Raw genomic sequence first — 23949 nt, 5'->3', positions numbered from 1 at the left:
TTTTAGGGAATAAAATCTGTTATCTTTACTTGGTCTGGCTTACATGCGACTCCAGACCCACAGCAATGTGGTTGACTCTTAACTACCCTCTGAAATGGCACTCAGTTCTAGGGCAATTAGGGATGGACAACAAATGCTGGCCTTGCCTGCGATGCACTCATCTCTTGAAAGAATAATAAATCTGATTATTGATTGGTAAAGAAATATAGACCTGTAAATTGATGGGCTTCTCCTCCATCAATCCACTACCCTTTGTCCTTCGTAAACTTTGGAGATGGGATTATTTGAATAGATGGGGTTCCTATTGGTGTGTGAAGATTAAATTAGCAACATCTTCCTAAATCCGTGTCAGTTTAGCTTCTGAGATGGAGTGCAGTTCTTTTGAGGCCCAGATAGGATAAAGATGTCTCGTTAAATGCACTCCCAAATTCCTCTGGGATGGATTACTTTACGCCAGTGAAGGTTTGAGGTCATCAGAAGGCATTAAATGGCCTTATGACGAGCCTAACCTGCCTTGAGTTTTGCTGAGGTCTTTCAAGAATGTAAAGGGAGGAATTTCCTAGGGAACCCTAGAAACTCCCCACTATACAAGATCCATCCATTGCCTCCAGTTGGATTTTAAAGGTACCGTTCAAATGGGTTAGATTCCTGATCAGCCCATATTTAAACCGGGATGTTGGGTTTATGTCACACTATCAGTAACCCCCACAGCTTGCCTCCTGGACTTGCAGAATCTCACTGGCTGTCCTGTCTGGAGACAATGCACATCTCTTTAACCTGTGCTTAATGCTCCCTCCACTCACATTGTCTGTATCTTTAAGACCTGGTTGGCTGTAGAGATTCGCATTCCTCATCAGTATTCTGTAACTTGATTTTGTGTCTCTGTGCCCTGTTTGAGAGCAGATATCCACTCCATCTGATGAAGGAGCAGCGCTCCGAAAGCTAATGGCATTTGCTACCAAATAAACCTGTTGGACTTTAACCTGGTGTTGTTAAAACTCTTACAACGCAGAGGGCCCAGTCGTGAATCTCATTGAAAATCCAGGGGGGCGGGGCTTATTTGCACGGAGTTTGACAGTTCTGGAGCTCTGCGCATGCGCAGTGGCCCCAAACTGTCCAACTCCCGTTTGCTGGGCCAGCTCAATTTCTGGCTAGCTGGGGACCCCCAACCCGTCCCGGCGCGCCCCGATGCCCAGGCCCCATCCCCCAGCAGTGGTGATCCCCCCACCTCCCCTCACCCCAGCAGACCCCCTCCCCACTGACCACCCCCAGGGTCAGACCCCTCTGGAGGCAGGCCTCCCCCCGCAGGCAGCCCCGCCTCCAGCAGACCAACTCCCCCAACCCGCCCCAATCGCTGCCCTCCTTCCATCCCAGACTGATCCCAATGCAGAGCAGCAGCTCACCCCCCTGATTGTGCTTAGGCCCCGCCCACAATAGGCCCCACCCCCTGGCATTGCCCAATGCCCGATGGGCAATGCCAAGGTACCCCTGCATGGGCACTTTGCCCCTTGGACAGTGCCAGGGGCACAGACTGGCACTGCCTGGGTGCCCATGCACAGGGGGCACCACCCCCCTGCTGCCTGACCCCCTGGAGGGCCCCGATTGCCCCCCCCCTTCATTCCGGCGGGGTCTCCCGCTAGCTCCCTGAGCTAGTCTGAACCCCGCTGGAATGAAGTACTCCTGGTGGGGTGGGAGATTCGATCGGGACCTAAAAGGTCCCAATAATTAGCTATTCTACATATTTAAAATAGATTAAGAAAAGATTTAAATGACTTTCCTGCCTTCCTGCCGGTTTCCAGCGTTGTCTAGCGGGTGACTGCGCGCCGGCTCTGGGAGATGAGCATGCGTCCCCCACACATGCGCAAATCACCATTGAAGGCCGCAGACACGTGTCTCCCGGCCAGACCTGCCAGAAAAGTGGCGGGCGCAGATGGGAGCATCGCGGCCGTTGTCTCAGTTGACAAATTAAATATAACATTATTTGGAACTTATCAGCATAAAGCTCTGAAAGTCTGACTTTCTTGTAGCTTTCAGACTACCCCGACCGTTGTTTTTTTGCGCCCTGGGTGAGAAGGTCAAGGTTCAGATTCTTAGCCTTGCCCGGGTTTCAATGGATGAGCTACCAAACAAGCTTGTTGCCATCTTTCTTGGAGTGAGCTCCAGCCGGATGATCACAAGCTGAGTTTGCCCGAGAACGATAATGTGAAAGCAGGAGTGGTACAAATGAATGCATTGAAAATTCTCATCAGCTGACATGCTCTCGCACTTTTTCCAATTCACTCAAGAGCTTCTTTTCCTTACCTCGTAGGTTAGCCAGGCTGATATGGCTGAGAAGACTGTGGTGATGCAGGTATATGACTTCAACAGATTCTCCAAGCACGACATAATTGGTGAAGTTAGAATCCCACTCAACACCATCAACCTGAACCATGTGCTTGAAGAATGGCAGGATCTTGCCTGTGCGTTAAAGGATGAGGTAGGATTTTCCCAATGGAGAATAAAGATAGCTTAACGCAAAATACACAAAGACTATGGGATTTTCCAGTGCCCACTCACGGCTCATTTCATGGAGGTGGAAATGGCTCGGCATTGGCCACCGGCAGGATCTTCCGGTCTCACCGATGTCTATGGCATTTTGTGAAGTTCGCCCATCCCGCTGGGGAACCCGTCGCAAGAGGGTCGCTTTCGGTGGGACAGGAGGATCCTGCCCTAGAACTCTACAATATAATGGGAAATGATAGAAGTCCTTTTCCCTTTTACCAGAAATTATTTTTCCCTTCAACATTGTCGATCACTGTGCAACTGATTAAACAAGCTGCTTTTTTTTACGTGATAAGACAACTTAAATACCATTGTACCTCTCACAGACAAGCCTCTGTTTGCATTACAAAGCCACAATTCAGGGGAACTAAATTGATAAATAATTGTTGATCACTCTGATAAATTGTTTGGAATATTAAGAGGCGAGTGTAGCAGAGGAATGGTCATTCAATAGTAACTCATTAAAACATTGGTTCTAGAGTATCGAGGGACCATGTTCATTGGATTAACTGATGAGCGGGAGAGCTAAGGAGATACAAAGTAAGTTTTAAAGGGTAAGATATAAGGGGCAGGATTTTCCAGCTGCACTCGCCCCAAAACCGGAAAATCCTGCCCGAGGTCAATGGACCTTTGCATGGTCCGCCCCCCTCCCCCACCCGCTATGATTCCCCTTAAGAGTTTTGTTTTTCGAGAATAATAAATAAAAAACATTTCAAGTCATAGACTTTTGGAGTTCAAGGGTGCCTGTTGTTAGACCTGCTCAACCTGTAGGTTGGCTCCAGTGTTATGATTCAGTGATTCGAAAGAGCAACTAAAATAGTTCAAACCTCATCAAACCGTATTAAAATAAAACTTGGGTCAAAGAAAATTCTTGTTACACTCGCTGCTTTTTATAAGACTATCTTTGAAATTTGTACACAAATCACTTTATTACAAGGAGCATTGCTTGATATTTATACCTTGCTGTGAGGCAGAACTAAAGGCAATGTACTTTATTGTGTGTGGAAAGTGATATGAGAACAGGACATGATTAGACCCAGCCACAGTGCCCCCCTCAGTCAACTCATTGCCAAAACTCTCTGTGCCACTCCAATGTGAATAATATTGAGTTGTTGGAGAACAAATGTTTCTTAGGTAACAATACTGAAACAGTAAAGTGTGCCTTGAAAAGAGGAGAGGAACAAATATACAAAAAGAAAACTTTTCTTTTTGAGGCACAGTACATTCGATCGTGCTTGGGTAGCAAAACCGGGATTTTCTGTGCAGGGCCTAAGGTCCATGATGGGGACGGGAAGTGGGAGTATTTCCCTTCGCGGAGCCCAGCAGGAAACTGCGTTGAATTACGCAATTCTGAGTTCATTAATTATGCAGCTGGGGCTTCCCTGAGTTCATTGGTGGTGGGGAGGGCAGGAAGTCTCCGTGCCCCGTGTCAATTCTGGGTGTCATATTTAAAAGACACTCAGGCAGCTGCAGTCCAGGAAGTGGCTCAGAGACCCCCAGGCAGAACCCGCCGTGGTGCTGAACGTAACATGGCTGAATGCAGTGGAGACTTGCAATCCTCTACCTCAGGGATGGAAGGAGGAGCCCCACTTCACTCACTAACCCTGCATGGCAGACGGCTACCAAGGTGCTGAGTGCAAACATTACACAGCAGAGGACTCCCCTGCAGTGCAGGAAAAGGGTGAATGACCTCATCCACACAGCCAGGTTAAGTGAATCTTCTACTGTTCAAACTGATCTCACAGAGTGGGAACTGGGACATGGGTCCCAGTGGCCAGGCTGCCATCTCTGCAGCCCATGCAAAAAGGGCTTCATAACATGCCAAGTTGATTCCTCATAGCCATTCAGCAGTCCTTGAAGTATGCAGGTAGAGAGATGACTACCAGTCCTGAACCCTGTCACACACAAGCCTCATGGAAGGGGGTGGAGGGTGGATCTTGTGTAGAGGGCACCAGTGAGCATAGCTGATGCCGTGCCTGTGCATGCCGTCTCCTTATATCCTCCTGGTGCTACCTTTGATCTCCCAAAAGTCACCCTAGAAACATCCTGTCATGCCTTGTCCAGTGCAAGTTCACATTATCATGCCCTTCCTTCCTGAGGAGCCCACCCCACTAACTGTAGAGATGCCCCCCCCCCCCCCCCCTATTTCTGCCGACCCTCATAATCCACATTTATTTCTGTCTGCCCTCCAACAACCCTCAGTACCCCTTCATGTAAAGGACACTCACTCTCCCACCCTACCAGATCCTTTTGCCCCCTTTAACCTCACCATCTCTCTATATCACAATTCCCTTAGATTTCCCGCCAAGGCCCAGCAGTAGTCACTACAGGCCCCTCTCTCTGAACTGCTACCCCCACCACCCATTCACACTTGAATACCCCAAAAGTCCCAAGTATTGATATGAACAGTGAACAGAAGTGGCCCAAGAATTTAATGCCATAGGACACTACTCCCTATTCCCAAGCAATCTGAGAAACTGCTCTTAGCTTACACTCACATCGGGCAGGATTTCTGGTCTTTGTGACTGGACATACCTGCCTGAGGTCAACGGACCTTCCAAAGATTGGTCAAATTTTCTGTCCCGTCCACCACGATTCCCGTGGAGATTGGGACCGGATAATTTGCCCCATTCTTTTCTCCCTTTTAGTCAATTTTTCAGACAATTTGCTATCCCCCCCTAATTCCACATCACTTGGTATTTTTCAATAATCTATCATTTGCACAGCATTTCTCCCCTGTCTTCGGCTTGGTTTACATCTTCATAAAAAATTCTGATATTTGTCAAACATGATTGCCATTTTATAATCCATACGAACTTCTTGCAGCTATCATCTCTGTATCTAGAGTAATTTTAGTAATTGCATTTTCAGGAGCACTAATGTTTTGTCTACCGCAAGCTTAGCTGACAGGCTTGTCGTTTCCAAGAATAAATTTGTCTTCCTTTATAAAATGGGTATCACTGATGCCACTTTCCAGTCCTCCAACAGACGGTGGAACTGATAACTTGTTAAACTGGGGTCTAAATAAAGCCCTGAAATAAAGAGGGGGGTTATAAAATTTTCACCCACTAGGAGCCGGGGTGTTGAGGGGAGAGGGAGATGTGGAACAGCATGCTGGAAATTTGGAAATCAAAGTTTCCTCTCAAGCTGTAGAGTCTAAAATTCCCAGCAATTCAACATAAGTTCCCCACTTGATCATCAGCCTGATTGACAGACTTTGCTTTTGCGTGGGCAGGGTGCTGGAGAAGAGGCTACAGGGTCGGGTAGGTTCAAACCGGGGGTGGGGGAAGGGTAACGATGGGCTGACACTGGAGTTGGCGGGTTGGGCGGGAAGATGGTTATAGATCAGAGGGCTCAGACGCTGGTGTGTGGTTGTTCAAACTAGAGGCCTGCGGATCAGAGGCTGGTGTGTGAGGAGCTCCCAGGTCTTCTACTGAGGTTGGAGGCTTTGGAGGGGAGTGAAGTTTGAGACCGTAGATGGAGATTGGAGGCTTTGGGAGGAAGGTCAAGGGGGAATTGGAAGGGCTGGTGGGATGCCTGATCGTGGGGTTTGGTGAGGCAGGCACATTGGGTCCTGCAGTCTGTGCCTTCCTTTAGCTGCCAGGTTTGCATGGTGGCACAGTGGTTAGCACTGCTGCCTTAGCGCCAGGGTTCGATTCCTGGCTGGGTGGTTGTGCAGAGTCTGCACGTTTTCTCCATGTCTGCATGGGTTTCCTCTGGGTGCTCCGGTTTCCTCCCACAGTCCCAAAGACGTGCTGGTTAGGTGCATTGGCCATGCTAAATTCTCTCCCAAATAAGTTCCGGAATGTGGCAACTAGGGGATTTTCACAGTAGCTTCATTGCAGTATTAATGTAAGCCTACTTGTGATTCTAATAAATAAACTTTAAACTAGGCTTCCTGAAGCAATATTCCACAACCTTAAAGCAACACAACAGTACGGACAGATAAAACAGGGAAACTGGTACCAATGAAAATCTGAAGTGAAAGCAAACACTGCTACAAATATATAGCAGCTGGCTGGAAGCCGGTAAAAAAAAAGAAATGACAGATTTACAATTCAGGTTGAACTCCTTCATTCAGATTTATTTTCTGCTCAAAAGAAAAGAATGCTGACATCTTTGAGGAGAAGTTACACACCCCAAACTGTGCAAGATTTCACACCTTCAAGAGGTAACATTTCATGTCAAACAAAAATAACTGAAGAAACTTTGGACCAGCAGGAATGTTCTGGTTGCTAAGCTCTCTCAATAACAATGTTTCTGTGTTTCCTTTCCTTTGTATGCTATTGTCTGAATACTGATTATTTTATTTTGTTTGGTTTCTTTATTAGCAAGTGAGACTTGGTGATATCTGCTTCTCCCTCCGTTATGTTCCCACCTCGAACAAGCTGACGGTTGTAATTTTAGAAGCTAAAAATCTGAGGATAATGGATAAAGATGGTTTATCCGGTAAGAGTTCCTACTCCAAACACTTGTGGCTGCAGGTTTGGCTGAAGTCAGCTCTTTCATAAAATGAAATTGGAACAATCTGCCAACATACAGGTTGCTCTGGCAGTTAGTACTGATTGTAAATATCTACTTGTAGTGGGGATGAAATTGGTCTTGGATGATAGCTTAAAGCAAATAATGGTGAGTTGGCAACTTGTTGATCAGACAGTCTCATGCAGAGTGGCGAAAGAGAGAGAAGGAAAGTCAAGGAAAGTACAGAGAGAGGGCAGGGGAGAGACGAGGAGGAGCGGTAGAAAATGCTGATCAGGGGAGAAGGGGAGGAAGGGAAGGGGAGAAAGGACAGGACAGAGAAGACAGGGTAGAGAGAAAGAAGTAATGGAAGAGAGGAAGGGGAAAGAGAGAGCCAGAGAGAAAGAAAGTGGGAGAATAGGGTGTGTGTGTTTATGTGTGTGTGTGTGAGAGAGGAGAAGGGATGAGGAGGAATACTTGGTTATATCTTTTACTTCAACATATTCCCAGATATTTGCTACTGTATCTAACACACACAACTAATTTCTGTTCCCAAAAATGCTTGTCCTGATCTTTGTTCTCTTTCCTCTAGATTACCCACTACTTTCTGCAATGTTTTCCAGTTACCTGCTTCTCTCTCTAACACATTTCTATCAGCCAGTTATTCTGCTATAATACACTTACAACACTCCATTTGACAATAGTAGCTGAGTACTGTGTCTCTGTCTGGAAGAACTCTGTGCATTGCAAGCTGCTGCCCTACGCCACTGTGCCACCACAAATCCATCTTGAAGCTAGCATAGCACAATTGCTAGGACGAGTTCACAAAAATCCGGTCCTGCCACTGATAGAAGACATCACCCACCCACCCTCCCATCCACCCAGCAAACACCTCATCTCAAGGTGGCCACTGCCTGAACCAGGCAGTTCTGCTGCAGACCTGTGGAAGGACCAGTAGCACAACACCAACAACACAGCCCAGGATCAGCACCTGGTTGATGATCCCACGTTGGAAATCCCAGGCCTCAACCTCCTATGCGGTGAATGGGTCAAACTGAATAGGTTTCACACTGGAGTTGGTCCCTGCCGCTGCAACCTCTTCCATTGGGGACACCGTGATTCACCCCTGTGCAACTGTGGCAAAGTGCAAACCATGGTGCATAGTGCCCTGTCCTGTGTTTCAGTGGCAGTCTCGCTGCCTGACACCGGGCTGATAAGGAGGCTGCTGAATGGCTGAAGAATTTCAAATTTGACATCTAGCTGTTCATCAGTGTGTCCGATAGTAATAATTAGTATTTGGCAATAACCATATCCGAGTAGTATAATTCTGGATATAACACACCCCAGGCTGTTATCTTGTTGTATCATACTCCAGGATCAATTACACTCAGGATTCCCAATATTTACCATACTACCGATGAGGGATGTGTGTCATTACCCACATTGAGGGTAATTTTGATGTCAGATGATATCACATGTGATATCAGCTCTCTCACATCTCTTCCAATTCTTGTTTCTGTTGAAGTTGAAAAAAAATTTGGAGAGGTATTTCCTGAGTGGTTGCGCCCATATCACCTTTAACATTATTGCCTAAAATCAAAATTACTCCAGATGATGGAAGAAATAGAACAAGGATCATATCATGTCACACCACAATGATAATGAATATCTTCTACTAGTCCAGAAACAGTAAAGCTTATTCACCACACTTCTCTCATACAACATTTCCTCAAATGATGGGTTTGTGGTTAGGTGCCTTCAAAATAAATGTGACCACTTACTGTTGAGACAAGGCTGAGTAGAGCATGAAAGTGATTGATGGACTTTATTTCACAAGTATTTTGAGGCATATCTATCTTTTTTATAGACCCCTATGTGAAGATACGTCTGATGCTCAATAAGAAAAAGTTAAAGAAGAAGAAGACAACAGTTAAAAAGAACACATTGAACCCATATTTCAATGAATCCTTTAACTTTGATATAACATTTGAAGAAATACAGGTAAGGAACAAATGTGAAAACTTTAAAAGGAGTAAGGTACAGAAAGTTACATTCTTTCTGTCAGCCATAAAAAATTCACATGGAAGTAACTTGAACAGCCTTGACTTAAGTGATCACTGTGCAAAACATCCAATAATATGGCATAATTTCACCAAATTTATATTCTGATTGAAAGAGGCATCAAGTAGAAATGGAAATGTTGTATTAGTGTCCTTCTGAGATTTGTGTTTTATTATAGCAGCATCTTATCTTACATAGTCCTGACTTGGATCACTGGGCACCTAAGGTGAAAACACTTCCACTCTTCGCACAGCACTTGTAATCAATACCTTCGGTGATACAAAACAAATTATCCACATGTTTGGAAGAGGGGCAGATGTTGCACTACATTGCTTTCTCCCTGTGGAACGGCCTCCAGGCGGCACAGTGGCACAGTGGATGGCACTGCTGCCTCACAGGGCCAGGGACCCAGGTTTGATTCCGGCCTCGGGTCACTGTCGGTGTGGAGTTTGCACTTTCTCCCCGTGTCTGTGTGGGTTTCCTCCGGGTGCTCCGGTTTCCTCCAGTTCAAAGATGTGCGGGTTAGGTGGATTGGCCATGCTAAATTGACCCTAGTGAAAGGGGGATTAGCAGGGTAAATGTGTGAGGTTATAGGAATGGGGCCTGGGTGGGATTGTGGTCGGTACAGACCCGATAGGCTGAATGGCCCCCTTCTGTACTGTAGGGATTCTATGATTTGTCTATTTCTATTGCTCGGCTGTCTACTTTCAACACTTGTGACAATTGGCATCTACTGCTCCCCTGATCATACTCTTATCAGCCTTCAACTCACTGCATAGATGTGCAATGCCAATGCAGTGACATCTGATTAACCACCCCCTGACAACCCCTTTTGTTGGAAGCTACCTGACCTTTACCCAGTTGCTCCACTCCACCTCCTCCTCTCCCCACCTCCAGAGCAATACAGACAAGATGGTGAATGTGTCCAAACTGCTGGACTGCCCATTGGTACTCCAACCTTCTGTGTATCACCCTTATTATTTTTGTATTTTCGACACAGCACTTAAGGTTGTTAACAATATTTAACTTGTAATCTACTTTCAACAAACCGAATCATGTTCTTGAAAAGAGCTCAACTCAGAAGTGAAATAAATGCGTATGTGAAAGGGTAACTTTCACTTGACTTGAAAATCTGAAAGACAAATCCCAACAGTGCGCCCAGTTTCACTGATCTCATGTGGAGTTGGAATTGGCTTCATTACTCCTGAGCTAGGGAATGGAAAAAAAATCACAGACAATGAGAAAAAAACATTGCTTTTCAAAATTTCATCGAGAAAGCATCTGTATCCAGATACCCATTTAGGAATGAGTGAACGCAGTTCCAGTGCCTTTCAATGAAGCAGCCTGCTGACTCTCACTATTTAGATTAACAAAGAATTCTCACTTCAGTAAAGTCCTGTGCAATCGTGCCCCAGAATGTGCATCATTTCTAATTTAGAACAAATTAAACATTGCCATAAATGAGATATTACTTTACACATTTGGGGCTTCAATTTGAATACAGCCCACACTAACTTTCATTAATGTCTGTTTTATGCTGTATGTTAGCTTGCTATATGAAATGACTTTGAATAGTCTTAATATATTTCTTACAGCCCGTAGGCACCGCATAAAGCTGACTGCATTAAATTTGCAATCGCATCCAGAAGGCACACGATGGCTGGTGTGGAAAATAAAAAAAAAGAGAATTATGTTCTGCAGTGATCCTGGTCAAGGCTGAATGGATGTGGGCAGTGGGATGAGGATAGGATTGGTCTCAATTGTGTAGTATTTCACAGTTGAAATGTTCATGTCTGCTAACACGTCGTCAAACTGCAATGAAAGCAAAATACTGTGGATGCTGGAAGTCAAAGATAAATGCTAGAGAAGCTCAACATGTCTGGCAGCTTGTATGGGGAGAAAAACAGGGTCAGAGGGCGAGTTTTTCTGGCCGCACTCGCCCCGGTGCTGGAAAGTCCCAACCAAGGTCAACAGACCTTTGCATGGGAAAATTCCGCCCAGTGTTTCAAGTCCAAAGAGTCATATGGACTCGAAATGTTAACTCTGTTTCTCTCTCCACAGACATCGCCAGACCCATTGAGTTTTTTCCGGCTTTTTGTGTTTCAATGTCAAACTGCAATTATTGCAGTTGGGATTTCTTTTGATTCTCTAACTGGGGCACAGCCGAGTATGTTTTATTCTGCTGTATCTGATCCAGAATGCTTTGTGTTAACATTCCTCCTCCTTCAGATATCATGCCCTAACAGGTGTTGGCAACCATGGGCTCCCATTGGATTAATCCATGATTATGCTTGGCAAAATGCTAAGTATGGCTGAGCAGGAAACATTCCCGCTCTTTGCACCTGCAATCTGGTATATTTGAAGGATTCACAGGCTGATAATAAGCCTGTTTGGCCATGTTGTGAACATACCTTCTGTGGCTATCAAGTACTGAAGTGGGACCTGAACCCAGAGCTTCTGGCCCAGCGGTAGGAACATTCAAAGCTGCGCCACAAGGCATCCACTGTGTTGACATTAGCTGCTGAAAAATGTCCATTTCATAACACTAACATTTTGATACGTATGAGACTCATAAAGAAAGTTGTCAAAAAGAAGGGTCAGCAATGCACTTTTAAAGCCTCATTCTCTGTTTTTGTTTCTTCTTTCAACATACAGAAAGTGCAGTTAGTGATCTCCGTGTGGGATCATGACAAGGTGTCAAAGAATGATGTCATTGGAAAACTCTTTCTTGGCTGTGATGCCACTGGAAATCAGCTACGTCACTGGTCTGATATGTTGGCCAATCCCAGAAGACCAGTTGCTCAGTGGCATACTCTCCAACCCAAGGAGGAAGTAGATAAAGCACTTGGGATGAAATCTCGTTTCCAAATCTTCTAGTGTTCGGACTATCTTGAAACCAAAGGAATATCTACCAGGTCATAAATTCTAAGATATCTGTTTCAGACAAATCTGTTCACCTTTGCTAAGAAATACTCTGTTCCAATCCTCTGTTTTCTAAAGTGAACTGTTGAACTGAAGTGAAAGAGGTGGAATTTATTACATTATTATCTCAAACAAACTGAATACACAACACACAATGCATTATAAATACATTGCTGTACAACTTTGTGATCCTGATTGTACTCGTAAAGCTGAGTGCAGTATTCCCAACTGTGCAGTGCAATTCAGAAAGCTTGGATACTCCGGTTATTTTCACTTTCTTGGAATATGCAACCACAATGGAAGTAAATAGAAGACAATTGATTGAATGAATAGCTTAAATGAAGAATTGTAATATTGTAAATCTTGAGATTGCTTTATACTCATCCTCTAATCCCCCAGAATTACTATTTTAATGGGCCATCATGCCCATGATTTTAGGTTTGATAATACAAGAAACAATGATTCCAGTGGATCTCCCTGATAATTATAGATTAGGAAGATCCAAAGTTTGAACCTCGTCCTTGATCCATGGTGAGTTAGCTGATCTCCTCTAGGTAGCAGTAGGAATAGTGTCAGGGAGGACAGAAAAACTATCCAGTGACCCTGCTGGAAATAAGCTCAGTTGGATGTTGAGATTAGAGTCAGGTTCGGCTTTGAAGCACTTCACATTTGATGATCTCTCGGGACTTGTTAAATATGGAATAGCTATGTAACCAAGGTGTAAAAGCTGCTCTGCATCCTTTGGAAGTGTAAAGAGACAGAGACCCCACAAACCTGTGGAGGGTTGCACCAGTCTCTTATTTATAGCAGACTAGCAGAGCCCATGAAGAAAAGTCAGGGTGTGGATCCATTGGTTCTCTGCAATTTCCAGAGGTGTTTTTAATATACTTCCAGCTGCCCTTGGCAAGGTAAATGTTGCATGCAATTGTGGAGGTGTGGGTGGGTGGTTTTTGGTTGGGAATAGAGTCACGGGCTGATATTCCTCCTGACTCAGCCAGAACCTGGAAAACTCTAAAGACCAGAATACCGAATGAGATCAGGGATACTGGCTTCCAGATGGTCAAAGAGAAGCAGCCTGGACCTCCAGAGATAGGGCATGTGATAACCTCCCGAGGTCCATGGGGAAATCACTGATTGATCTCCCTGTGGGGCTTTTTGAGTATGAGTTTCCCTGGTAACAGGCAATGGCTTGACCAGCTGGAACTCATTACCTAAACCTTTTATATGGCAGACCCAGGATTGGGCCTGCTGAACTACTTGTCCCAGGTAGGCACTAGTGTGTGTATATCCCATGGTAGTGACTTTACTTTGTACTCTAAATAAACAATGTTCCTTTTCAGTTGGGCTTCCTGAGTTATTATAGGACAGAATCTTGAAAGGAATTGACTGCTCGGAGAGGCCTTTTTAGTGCCAGGCCAGTGCTAAAAGTTCCCCTTGCCTGAGGCAGGCAGCTCAGTGTCAGCAATACATCCACAATTGTACCAGCAAATTAGGTACACTTCCACTAGTCCTACAAACTGCAGTGGGGTCAGTGGGAGAGAACACTGGAGCAAGATCCCAATGTGAATGCTGGAGTCATTTCCTGAGTATTTTAGGGCTATATCTTTCAGGAGAATAGCTCTGTTTTCTTCCCAGATGGATAAAATGGGTTCGCTACACTTTTCTTGTGAAAAAATGCTTTTAAATTTATTATTTATGATCGTATATGCACTTTACTTGGAAAATATATTTGTAACTGTTGTATATATTGCTAAATTAATATGAAAGGATTAATTGCTTTACTACCTATGGTAAGTGTATTGGAACAGAGAATGGTGTTCAACGCTAAAGTTGGGACATTACTTTGACCTTGTTATGATGTTAAATTGCCCTAATTTGTATCCATTCATAACGTTCTGATGGGAGCGTTGGCTGCCAGAATTTCTTCCCACTTGAAAAATCAGGCAGGTTCTGCAACAGGTGTAAACTGGGTGGGACAAGTTGGAACAATAAATTCCACCCACAACTGCACCATTTTTGACTGCATTCAGAGTTATAATCAGTGCACAATCAGGCAAGTATATTTCCAAATCCAAAAAGAAATTTTCTGTATTTTTCAGGTGGACATTATCAGCTGCAATAATAAATTTAATTTACAATCTTTATAATTACAAGTGAATTGCTTGTTAAAGTAATCTAACCTATTTGCAAACCAATTTGAGCAAAAATACTGCATCTACTGGACTTTCCTTTGGTTTCCATATCCTCTCTTAATTGCCACTTTCTCATCTTTGCTCATTTTATCAATGGATAATGCTTTCTTCTTAAGTATTAAAATAAACTACTCAACATCGTCTCTTCCTCTTTGCTGCATTCTGACTTGTCCTGACCTAAAGTCTTTAACTTCTGCTTTAACTCATTTCCTTCTTCCCTTCACGTCAGTCTTAACTTCAGCACAATATGCAAATGTTTAAAGTCCAGCCTTAGCTTCAGGTACCAACCAAGACCTCATCTCCTCAGTAATGGTAGTGTGCTGCACTATAACTTTGACTCTAAATCTGGTTATCTCAACAATAATTTTGAAGTACATGATTTACTGAAATCTTGTCCTTTACTAGGGTGGATTCTTTCACACATATGCGAATATAGAAATTGTATCCTTTGACCTCTGTCTATTCCACCTGGAAGCATGAATTGATGCAAATCACTTTAGAATAAGTCATGGAATTCTAGGAAAAGCTTCTAACCCCTGATTTTCATATCAGAAGGGCCATTACCACCAGAATGAAAAACATTGCCATTGATCTGCATGAAGCAAACTGGACTAAACAAGACTAGGGTGCTTCATTTCAGTGGAGAACACTTCATGTCCCTAATGTGAACGGTACATGACTTGTAAGTAAAAGACTTTTTAGGGTTTACTTAATATCCCAATTGAGGCAACCTTCCTAAAACAAAAGGCATAGTGCATAAATACAATATTTACTGATATAGATCAGGAGGTTCCCAGGTGCAATTCCTGCTCAGTATTGAGTTAGATCCCAATCATTGAAACAGTGGGATACTACCTGGCTTCAGCATCCTAGGACAGGGGAAGGCAAATCATTTTTATTTATGTAAATAATTGGGCACATCAAAATGTCAAAATGAACAAATGCAGTGGTGCACAAGTGTAGAATGAAAAATAAATTAGAATACAGGAGAAAGAGAACGCTGGTTGTCCTTTTGAGCCTGTTTGCCCATTTTGTTAGCTTTTTGTCTATTTAACCTCAATTCCTTGTATTTCTATGTTTCTACAGATATAGTTCTTGGGGCTAAAGGGATATGGGAGGAAGGGGGGATCAGGATATTGAATTTGATGATCAGCCATGATCAAAATGAATGGCGGAGCAGGCTCGAAGGGCTGAATGGCCTACTCTTGCTTCTAGTTTCGATGTTTCTATGTTATTTTCCTATCTAAATATCCCCTTTTTAACAGACTGAATTGATTATATGGCTGTGGCCTTCATGATCAACACTGCACATGCTGACAATCATTTGTGTCACAAACTTTTTCCTGGATTTGCTTTTGATTAGTTAAATTCAAATGATCAGGCATATTTGGTTCAAATTATTTCTGAAATAACAAAGAATTATGGACAGTAAGAATATATGGCAGTTATATAATAAATGGGAGGGAAAGACTATATTAGAAGCTGGGATCATAATGGTAATTAAGAAACAAATGTGTTGTGAATATGTGTTACAAATAAAGATATTTAAATCTCATCATTTTGCTTCGGGGCTTGCTTTACATGTTTTATAAATGCATAAACTATTGAGATACTATTGGATTAGGTAATCACAGTAAAGTTATATCATTAAATTAAGTGAGTCATTAGTCTTCTTTGCTGCTTAATTCAGAAAACTGGATGAAATATGAGGTCCATATTAATGGATAAAAGAGGTCCATATTGCAGGTCACAGCAAAGGCTGCAAACAGTAGGCAAGATACATCATGTCAAAGTGGTTAGCAGATGCAAAATTAAGATTTTAAAACCCGAGGAAAACAAGCAGTGATGGAAATATTGAAGTTTCGGGAAATTATGAGAGTAACAGGTACTGCAATAAGTCTAAATTTAAAATCATCAAAGAAGGTGGGATAACTCCACTGTTCTTCAAAATAGTGACATTGCCTCTTTTACATAAACCCAAGAGGGCAGAGGCATCACTTTATCATCTCATCTGAAAGACAGCACTTCCAACAATGAAACATTTCCTCAGCCCATCGCTGGTGAAGCTAGATGTTAGTGTTTCAGTTCGTGTGTTGAACATGCAAGAGCATGTTAGTGGTACATTCAGAGCTGTGGAGGTATAATAAATCAGAAAAGCAATAGTACTGTCAAAACAAATGTGATCTAATTAAAATCCTTAAATTCACAGAATTGCTTGAACAATTGCCTGAGTCAACTGTGGCGCAATTGATAGCACTCTTATCTCTGAATAAGCAGGTTGTGCGTTTAGGTTCCACAGCGGAGACCATGGCCAAGTGGTGTTATCACTAGGCTATTAATCTGGAAACTCAGCAAATGTCCTGGGGATCTGGGTTCGAATCCCACCCCGGCAGATGGTGGAATTTGAATTCAATAAAAAATATCTGGAATTAAGAAACTACTGATGACCATTGTTGGGAAAACCCATCTGGTTCACTAGTGTCTTTTACGGAAGGAAACCTGCCGTCCTTGCCTAGTCTGGCTTACGTGTGACTCCAAAGCCACAGCGATATGATTGATTCTCAACTGCCCCTGAACTCAGTTCAAGGGTGACTAGGGATGGGCAATAAATGCTGGCCAGCCAGCAATGCCCATGTCCCACGAATGAATAATAAAAGCACCTAGCTTCACACGCCAATGATGGGCTGAGGAAATGCTCCATTGTTGCAAGTGCCATCTTTCAGATAAGATGTTAAGTTGGTGCCTCTGTCCTCTTAGGTGGAGGTAAAAGAGTCCATGAAACAACTTTGAAGAAGGACAGTGGAATTATCCCTGGAGACCTGGTCAATACTTATCCCTAAATTAATATCACATAAACTTCACATTGCTGTTTCAGGGATCAAAATAGCTGCCCCATTTCTTACAACAGTGACAAAAATGATTTCACTGGCTGTAAAGCACTTTTGGGCAGCTAATGATGATGCAATGTACTAAATAAATGCAGGCCTTACCTTCTTTTTAAATATTTCCAGTAATAGGGTTTGTATTTTTCATCAATAGTTTATAAAACAAGGATAGCACAGTGGTGAACACTGCTGCCTCATAGTGCCAGGGACCTGGATTCAATTCCGGCCTCAGGTGACTGTCTATGTGGAGTTTGCGCATTCTCCCCGCGTCTGCGTGGGTTTCCTCCGGTGCTCCAGTTTCCTCTCATTGTCCAAAGATGTGCAGATTAGGTGAAATGGCCATGCTAAATTGTCCCTTCGTGTCAGTGGGATAAATATGGGGTAAAGATCTGGAGTTACGGGAACAGGACCTGGGTGGGATTGTGGCCTCCTTCTGCACTGTAGGGATTCTATGGAATTTTCTGACTGTTCACGCCAGCAGGATTTTCCCATCCCTTTGCAGTGAACGGAGATTTGGCTTGCCGCCAAATTCTCCGATTTCACTGCAGTGGGAGCACGGCATGAACGGGTAGTAAGATGGTGCCCTATGATTTCAAAATAAATAATCAAAGATTACTATGGTAATGCATTAATTGCTCATTGGGACAGTTTATTTGAAAGAAATAAAACTAATTTATGAGTGCCTTTAACATCCACAGAAGGGCCCAGAGTTCTGCACAGTCCACTAAATTACTTTTGAAATATGGTCACTTTGTTATGCAAGCAATAATGGCAGCTAGTGTACATGCAATAAAGCCTGGCATATGCCAGTTAATCTGTTTTGGTGGTATCGGTTGAAGGATAAATGTTGGTCAGGACACAGGCATAACTGACTTGGTTTCTTTTGGTTGGCCATGAGATACTCACAATTCAGTTTGGGAGACAGATGAAGTCTCGGTAGAAAGTGAAGCAAATGTTAGTCTTTTAGATTAATTTATTTTGTTATCTTTGGTTTAAACAAGATCACTTGTGTAATATGCCCCGGGGGGCAGTCCTTCACCAAAATAGCTTTATTTACAAGTCTGACAACAACATACAGTGTGTTTTCAGGTAGCAGTCTACACTAGGAGTCCCAGAGGAACTGACACTCCTGGTTAAATACAAAGCAAGAGGCTCCCTGATTGGTCCAACAATTTGGCCCTTAATCAGGGAGTTCATATTGACAATTCATACTGGCAATTGAGGTTGGCCTACTTGAATATGAACTCTCTGATTAAGGGCCAAATTGATGGTCCAATCAAGGTGCCCCATGCTCTGTACTTAAACAAGAGTGTCAGTTCCTCTGGCACTCCGATGTTGACTGCAGACTGCGAGCACACTGTATCATGTTGTTGGATCTTGTAAATAAAGGAATTTTTTTGAATGGCCTTCCGCCTCCAAGGACGTATTACAAATACCAATCAGAAAATCCCAAGTGACTGTCTGGATAAAAATCATGGAATGATTCTCACATTGAAAAGGAATCCTGCTTGGGTAGGATATTAGAGCTTGAACAATCCCTCTAGGAAAATTGAGTGCCTTCCCCCAAAGTCAAGGAGAGAAAATTAAGAAAAGAAAATTGCATATACTGAATCTATATTAAAAAAAGAGAACTATCAGTACAACTTACATATGGTATTGAATAAAGACAATTTCAAGAGCACACAGAGAAGTTTTGTGCACTTTTTCTGTTGGGGGAGCTGGCCTATTTCTTTCCATCAGGATTTCCCTCGCTAATGAACCTTTTGCTTTTCATCTTTTATGAGGCACTGTTTGCGACTAAAATAACTGTGTACTGAATACAGTTTTAACGTCATTTCATTCCTAAGGTGAAAGATGGAAGATCTGTAAAATGAGGTACTGGATGACTCATTCCCCAAACATGTTCCAAACACCTGCTGCAAGATCATTAAATTCAAGCTCCCTACAAACAAGTACAAGTGTGACGCACTTTTGGAATTACTATTTAATAAGTGCTGTGGCACACTATCATTAAGTCAGACCAATCACTGTCATTCTGAAGTTCCTTTGCCTTAACAATAGCCCCAATGTTAGACTTTTTTGCAATGTGCTCATTCTAAGATTCATTATGAAGTTTATGTATTCCACGCATTTTTGGAGATGACAGCATTGAAGAGGAGGATGTTAATTGACCCCTTGTGTTCCTACCGTGATACAATTGCACTGTGGTACTGGAGAATCTCAGCATTAACAATGCCTGAATATTCAATCACAACAGCGTGACCTATACATAGCCACATGTCCATTTGCTGATGACAATGAAAGTCCTCGCTGCACAGGCATAAGTGCTGGGGAGAATTACTGCTGACCTCAACTTCTGACCTTGTTGGAATATTTCAGATCAGGGTGGGTGCATCTAATTCAAGCAGGTGCCCGTGTCATATTGGATGTATCCTGGGTAATGGGGAGGGAGAGAAGCTGTGGAACTGGATTTGAGGCAAACCCAAACTTCCTCAAAGAGATTGCTATCTTTCCCTTTGTAAAAGAGATGATTAAAAAAAGTAACACATGTGACTCTGGAGTGTTTTAGTTCAAGGTCAGTCTTCCGCAGGGAGACTGATGAACTATACTTCCATAGCAACAACGTCCTGGACAGTAGGATCTGTTGACGGATCGACTTTCAAAGTCAAAGAGAGAGTTTTAGATGTTCCTGCAAAAGCTGGCTATTTTTGCAGGGGCCCTGCCTCAGTTGTAAGAAACAGCAGCAACTCTCTGCTGCTGTTTCTTACAGCTCACACACACAAGCCGGAATCCTCCATTCATGCCCTGCTGCCGTTGCCAGCGAGAACAGAGAATTTGGCACTCAGCCAAATCTCCATTCACTGCAGCGGGACCGGAAGATCCCAGCTGCAGGCGAATTTGGAGAATTCCAGCCCACAGGCTGATAGATGGACAGGCAGCCATTCCAGTAGCAAGCCGGCATTTAATCACTTCCTATGTATATTTCAGCTGGAGACCTAGGATGCATATTCTCATAGAGGCAATTATACCCAGGGTCTCTGAGATGAGATAGTCATCAGTTATCAGTTTTTGGATGGTTGTACAAGTACCTTGTCTGGAAACATAGGGAGGGGTTCCATTTTTCCCTCGTGAAACCCTGCAGGCCATTCCTGTCAGGGGCTAGCTGTATATTCTGTCATCTTTTAAATATAAAACTCAGGTCTTTTGTAAAATCCAATATATCCATGTATAATTCCAGGGTCTGTTCTCCATCATCTTAACACACTGTTCAGAACCAATGAACCCTAGAGTGACAGTCCAACTCCAATTCTCTTTCCACACCTAATAGTGCACTGAGACAGACCTTTGTCTGTTTCCATAGCTAATAATTCATGGAACAGGTCGCTGGTCTGATAGTGGCAGTAGAATGTGTAAAGAAAGGCTTTTAAAACAAGTCATTCATCCATTATTTTCCACTATGATAAAAAAAACTCCTTTCACTACAGCCCAATAAAAGTATCAATATTGCTGGAAAAAAGAGACATGCTGTCAAAGCTTATTATCTTGCACTCATCAGGACAGATTTGTAAGAATATCAATGGGAATGGGAACAACAATTTATACTGCATGAGAGGAGAGTGCTGATTGGTGGGCAAATGGACTCTGATTGGTCAAGGTATTGCCAAGGCGAATTAACCCAGAAATAACTTCCCAAGCATTTGTTTAGTTGAAAAAGGAGCAAAGCGTGAACATGCTTCTTCTGTCTGCAAAACAGTCTACAAAAGACAGGGCTCTGTGTGTAGCATGCATAAGTGAGACATACTGCGAGCCTGACTGATAATCTTAAATTGGTTGTCAGTATAATTCTCAATACAATCAGGATTGTTTAGCAAGTGCTGCCCAATCGCGGAATCGTATCCAATGTTGGACACTATTTTTTGGCTGGAATTCCCTGATGTCAGATGCTCCGCCAATGTTGCCAGCGAGAATGGAGAATTTGGCACTCAGCCAAACATATGTATGTAATATGTAATTTTCTGCATGTTTTATTTTGTTTAAAAATCTTGTTTCAGAATTAGAAAATTTTCGAATAGCTTTTTAAATGATTTGTGATGACAAGGTAATGTTGTACCACCGAGAGGGATAGCAGGAATTCCCAAAGGAAATACTGAACTGTAACCATCAATGGAACACGTGACTTTCCACCAGATTATGACTACCATTGTGTAATTAGTTGTGCAGACTGCATAGCTGTATCCAGAAATGGATAATGAATTGAAGAAGTCATTTTGTTTGCTGGAGTAAAAGTTCAGCCAGGCTTTGTCTACAAATGAATTCGAGCTGTGTGATGCTCTGGTGTTTGCCTTTGCACATTTATAACCCCATTTATTAGCTCCACGGAAGGCCTTATGGCACATTGGATAGGGTCCCTACCTCTGGGTTAGAAGGTCTGAGTCCCAATCCAGGACTTGATACCAATCTCTTAAGAACTAAGTTAACTCTGGAGAATGTATAGCCCAATGAAAAGGAAAAGCAGATGGATTGTATGAAGGGAGGCTGCTTGGATATCACCTGTTTTAAACAGCACACCAAAGTGAATGCTTCAGTGACCGATAATTAAATGAAGGTCCCTGACTGTTCAGTCTTAACTGTTACATAAGGACGCTAATGCCTGCTCCTATTCAGAACCTGTAGTTAAGGGGATAATGGATTGATAGAATCTGACAAAAAGAGGACTGTCACCATGGTCTATTGCTTTAAAGATAAACAAATTCTGACATTGCGTGTCACGATGTCTCAGGATGGCAGCAACTGCCTTCACACTCATGAATTAATTGCAGCATGTGTTTTATGCTGCGTAAATCTAACTGCATGAGGTCGGAAAAATGCACAATGTGCTGAACAAACTCTTCTTTACAAACTAACAATTTTAAGGAGGTAAATTCTCACCAATCTCAATCTCTTAAGAATGTGTGAGCGAAGAGTCACTTCAGCAATTTATGTTTAGTGAGGCTGCATCATCTCTTGTGCATTTTCTTAAACATGATCTGTCCTTGATTACTGAATTCACCAAAAGATTTTAGGGGACGATGTTTGTCAATCAGAGAAAGCGATGGCCTCGTGGTATTATTGCTAGGCAATTAATCTGGAAACTCAACTAATGTTCGGAGGACCCGGGTTCAAATCCCGCCATGGCAGATGGTGGAATTAGAATTGAATTTTAAAAAATCTGGAATTAAGAATCTACTGATGACCATGAAACGATTGCCGATTGTCAGAAAATCCCATCTGGTTCACGAATGTCCTTTAAGGAAGGAAATCTGCGGTCCTTACCCTGGTCTGGCCTGTAAGTGATTCCAGAGACACAGCAATGTGGTTGACTCTCAATTGCCCTCAAAGGGCAACGAGGGGTGGGCAATAAATGCTGACTAGCTAGCGACGCCCATGTCCCACGAATGAACAAAAATAACAATAGGGTGAAACAGGCCAACAGTGACTAACATTGATCAATTCCGTCATCTCATGTTATATCTGCATTGATTGTGCTAAAAAAGGCATCCCAGAGATTAAGGGAGCGATTTCACCATCGCGTTTTCCGGTGTGACGCGGTTGTAAAGCGGGGCGTAAAGCGATTAGCATGATTGCCGGTTTTCGTGACTGGCACCATTTCATGAGTGCCGGATTTCTGGCGTAGTCAGCCTCTCACCGGAAATGGCCGAGAGGCAGGTTAATGTATGGAAATTTATTTAAATGCTGTTTAATATTTGCTTAGCAAGCCTGGAGCTCAATTGTTCGGGCTCGCCCCCTCCCCCCCACGCCCTATGACCTTACCGGGAAAGGTTCTCGCCGGCGAGGAATACACATGCTCCCTATGAACGGGGAGCAGTCAACTTGGCCTCGCTGGTGGAACCAGAGGCCATTAAGGCCCCCCGGAAGGGATGGCAATGCCCACCAGGCACCTGGACAATGCCTACTGGGCAGTGCCAGGGGGTGGTGCTAATGGGGGGAGGGGCTAGTGGGGTGGGGCTAATGGAGGAGTGGCCAGTGGGGGCAGGGCTAATAGGGGAGGGGCCAGTCGGGGCAGGGCTAATGGGGGAAGGAACCAGTGGGATGGGGCTAATGGGGGAGGGGGCGCGCTGCCACTATGCAGCGATCGGTGGGGGAGGGAGGAGGAGGGGTCCAGCTGCCACTCTGCAGCGATCGGTGGGGGGAGGGCGGTGGGGCCACAATCGGTAAGGGAGGGAGGGAGTCCGCAATCGGTCTGGGCGGTGGGGGGGGGGGGGGGGGCGGGGATCGGCGGGTGCTGTATCTTGGGCCGTGGGCCCCTGCGATTGCAGCTGGGGGGCTGCTTCAGGCTGCCTGCAGTAGCAGGGGGCCTGAAAGCTCTCTGTTTTCTGTCAGACTCCTGTGCATCAGAGGCCTGAACATGTGCACTACCTCCCTCTGCAGGGTTTTGGGCACATTAAGCCCCGCCCACAGGCTACTGCAGTGAGCAACAGGTTCGCTCAGAGTCTTGCAGGCAGAGTGTGTATGCGGGGGACGGGGAGGGGGACGGGGGGGGGGGGGCTGAAAACACACTCAAAAGACAGATCTGAAACTCCCCCAGTTTCAAGTCTGCCCAGCACTTAGACAAAAAATTGTAAAATCAGTCCCCAAGGAATTAATTTTCTTCCACTTTTCACATTCAGGTACAGATTCCCCTCTTGTCAGGATGACAATAGATCGGACATTCCCACCATCTTCCTCCTATTATTGTATAAATGCCAGAAAATGGACAGCATTCGCTTACTAAACAAAAGCTGGTGTCAGACTGCAATCAATTTTTAATTAATAGCGGAGTTTGTTAATTTTTGCAACTGCAAGGGGGGTGGCAGTTTGGGGCGAGCACGTGGTCCAGTGTATTGTCATCC

General features: G+C 43.8%; 1 protein-coding gene across 1 annotated transcript in view; it reads left to right on the top strand.

The window, feature by feature from the left end:
- The window catches only part of syt8 (synaptotagmin VIII), an 81169-nt gene extending 65352 nt beyond the window's left edge, over nucleotides 1–15817 (top strand). Inside the window, exons 6-9 of the mRNA XM_078220603.1 lie at nucleotides 2309–2476; nucleotides 6873–6990; nucleotides 8867–9000; nucleotides 11716–15817. Coding sequence (XP_078076729.1) covers nucleotides 2309–2476; nucleotides 6873–6990; nucleotides 8867–9000; nucleotides 11716–11937 — 642 coding nt within the window. The 3' untranslated portion in view covers nucleotides 11938–15817. The remainder of the gene's footprint in view (nucleotides 1–2308; nucleotides 2477–6872; nucleotides 6991–8866; nucleotides 9001–11715) is intronic.
- The last annotated feature ends 8132 nt before the right edge of the window (nucleotides 15818–23949 follow it).

The sequence above is a fragment of the Mustelus asterias genome, chromosome 9 (assembly GCF_964213995.1).
Source record: "Mustelus asterias chromosome 9, sMusAst1.hap1.1, whole genome shotgun sequence".
In the NCBI taxonomy this organism is placed as follows: domain Eukaryota; kingdom Metazoa; phylum Chordata; class Chondrichthyes; order Carcharhiniformes; family Triakidae; genus Mustelus; species Mustelus asterias.
Note: the sequence above shows the minus strand (reverse complement) of the source record. Positions and strands in the feature narration are given on the sequence as shown.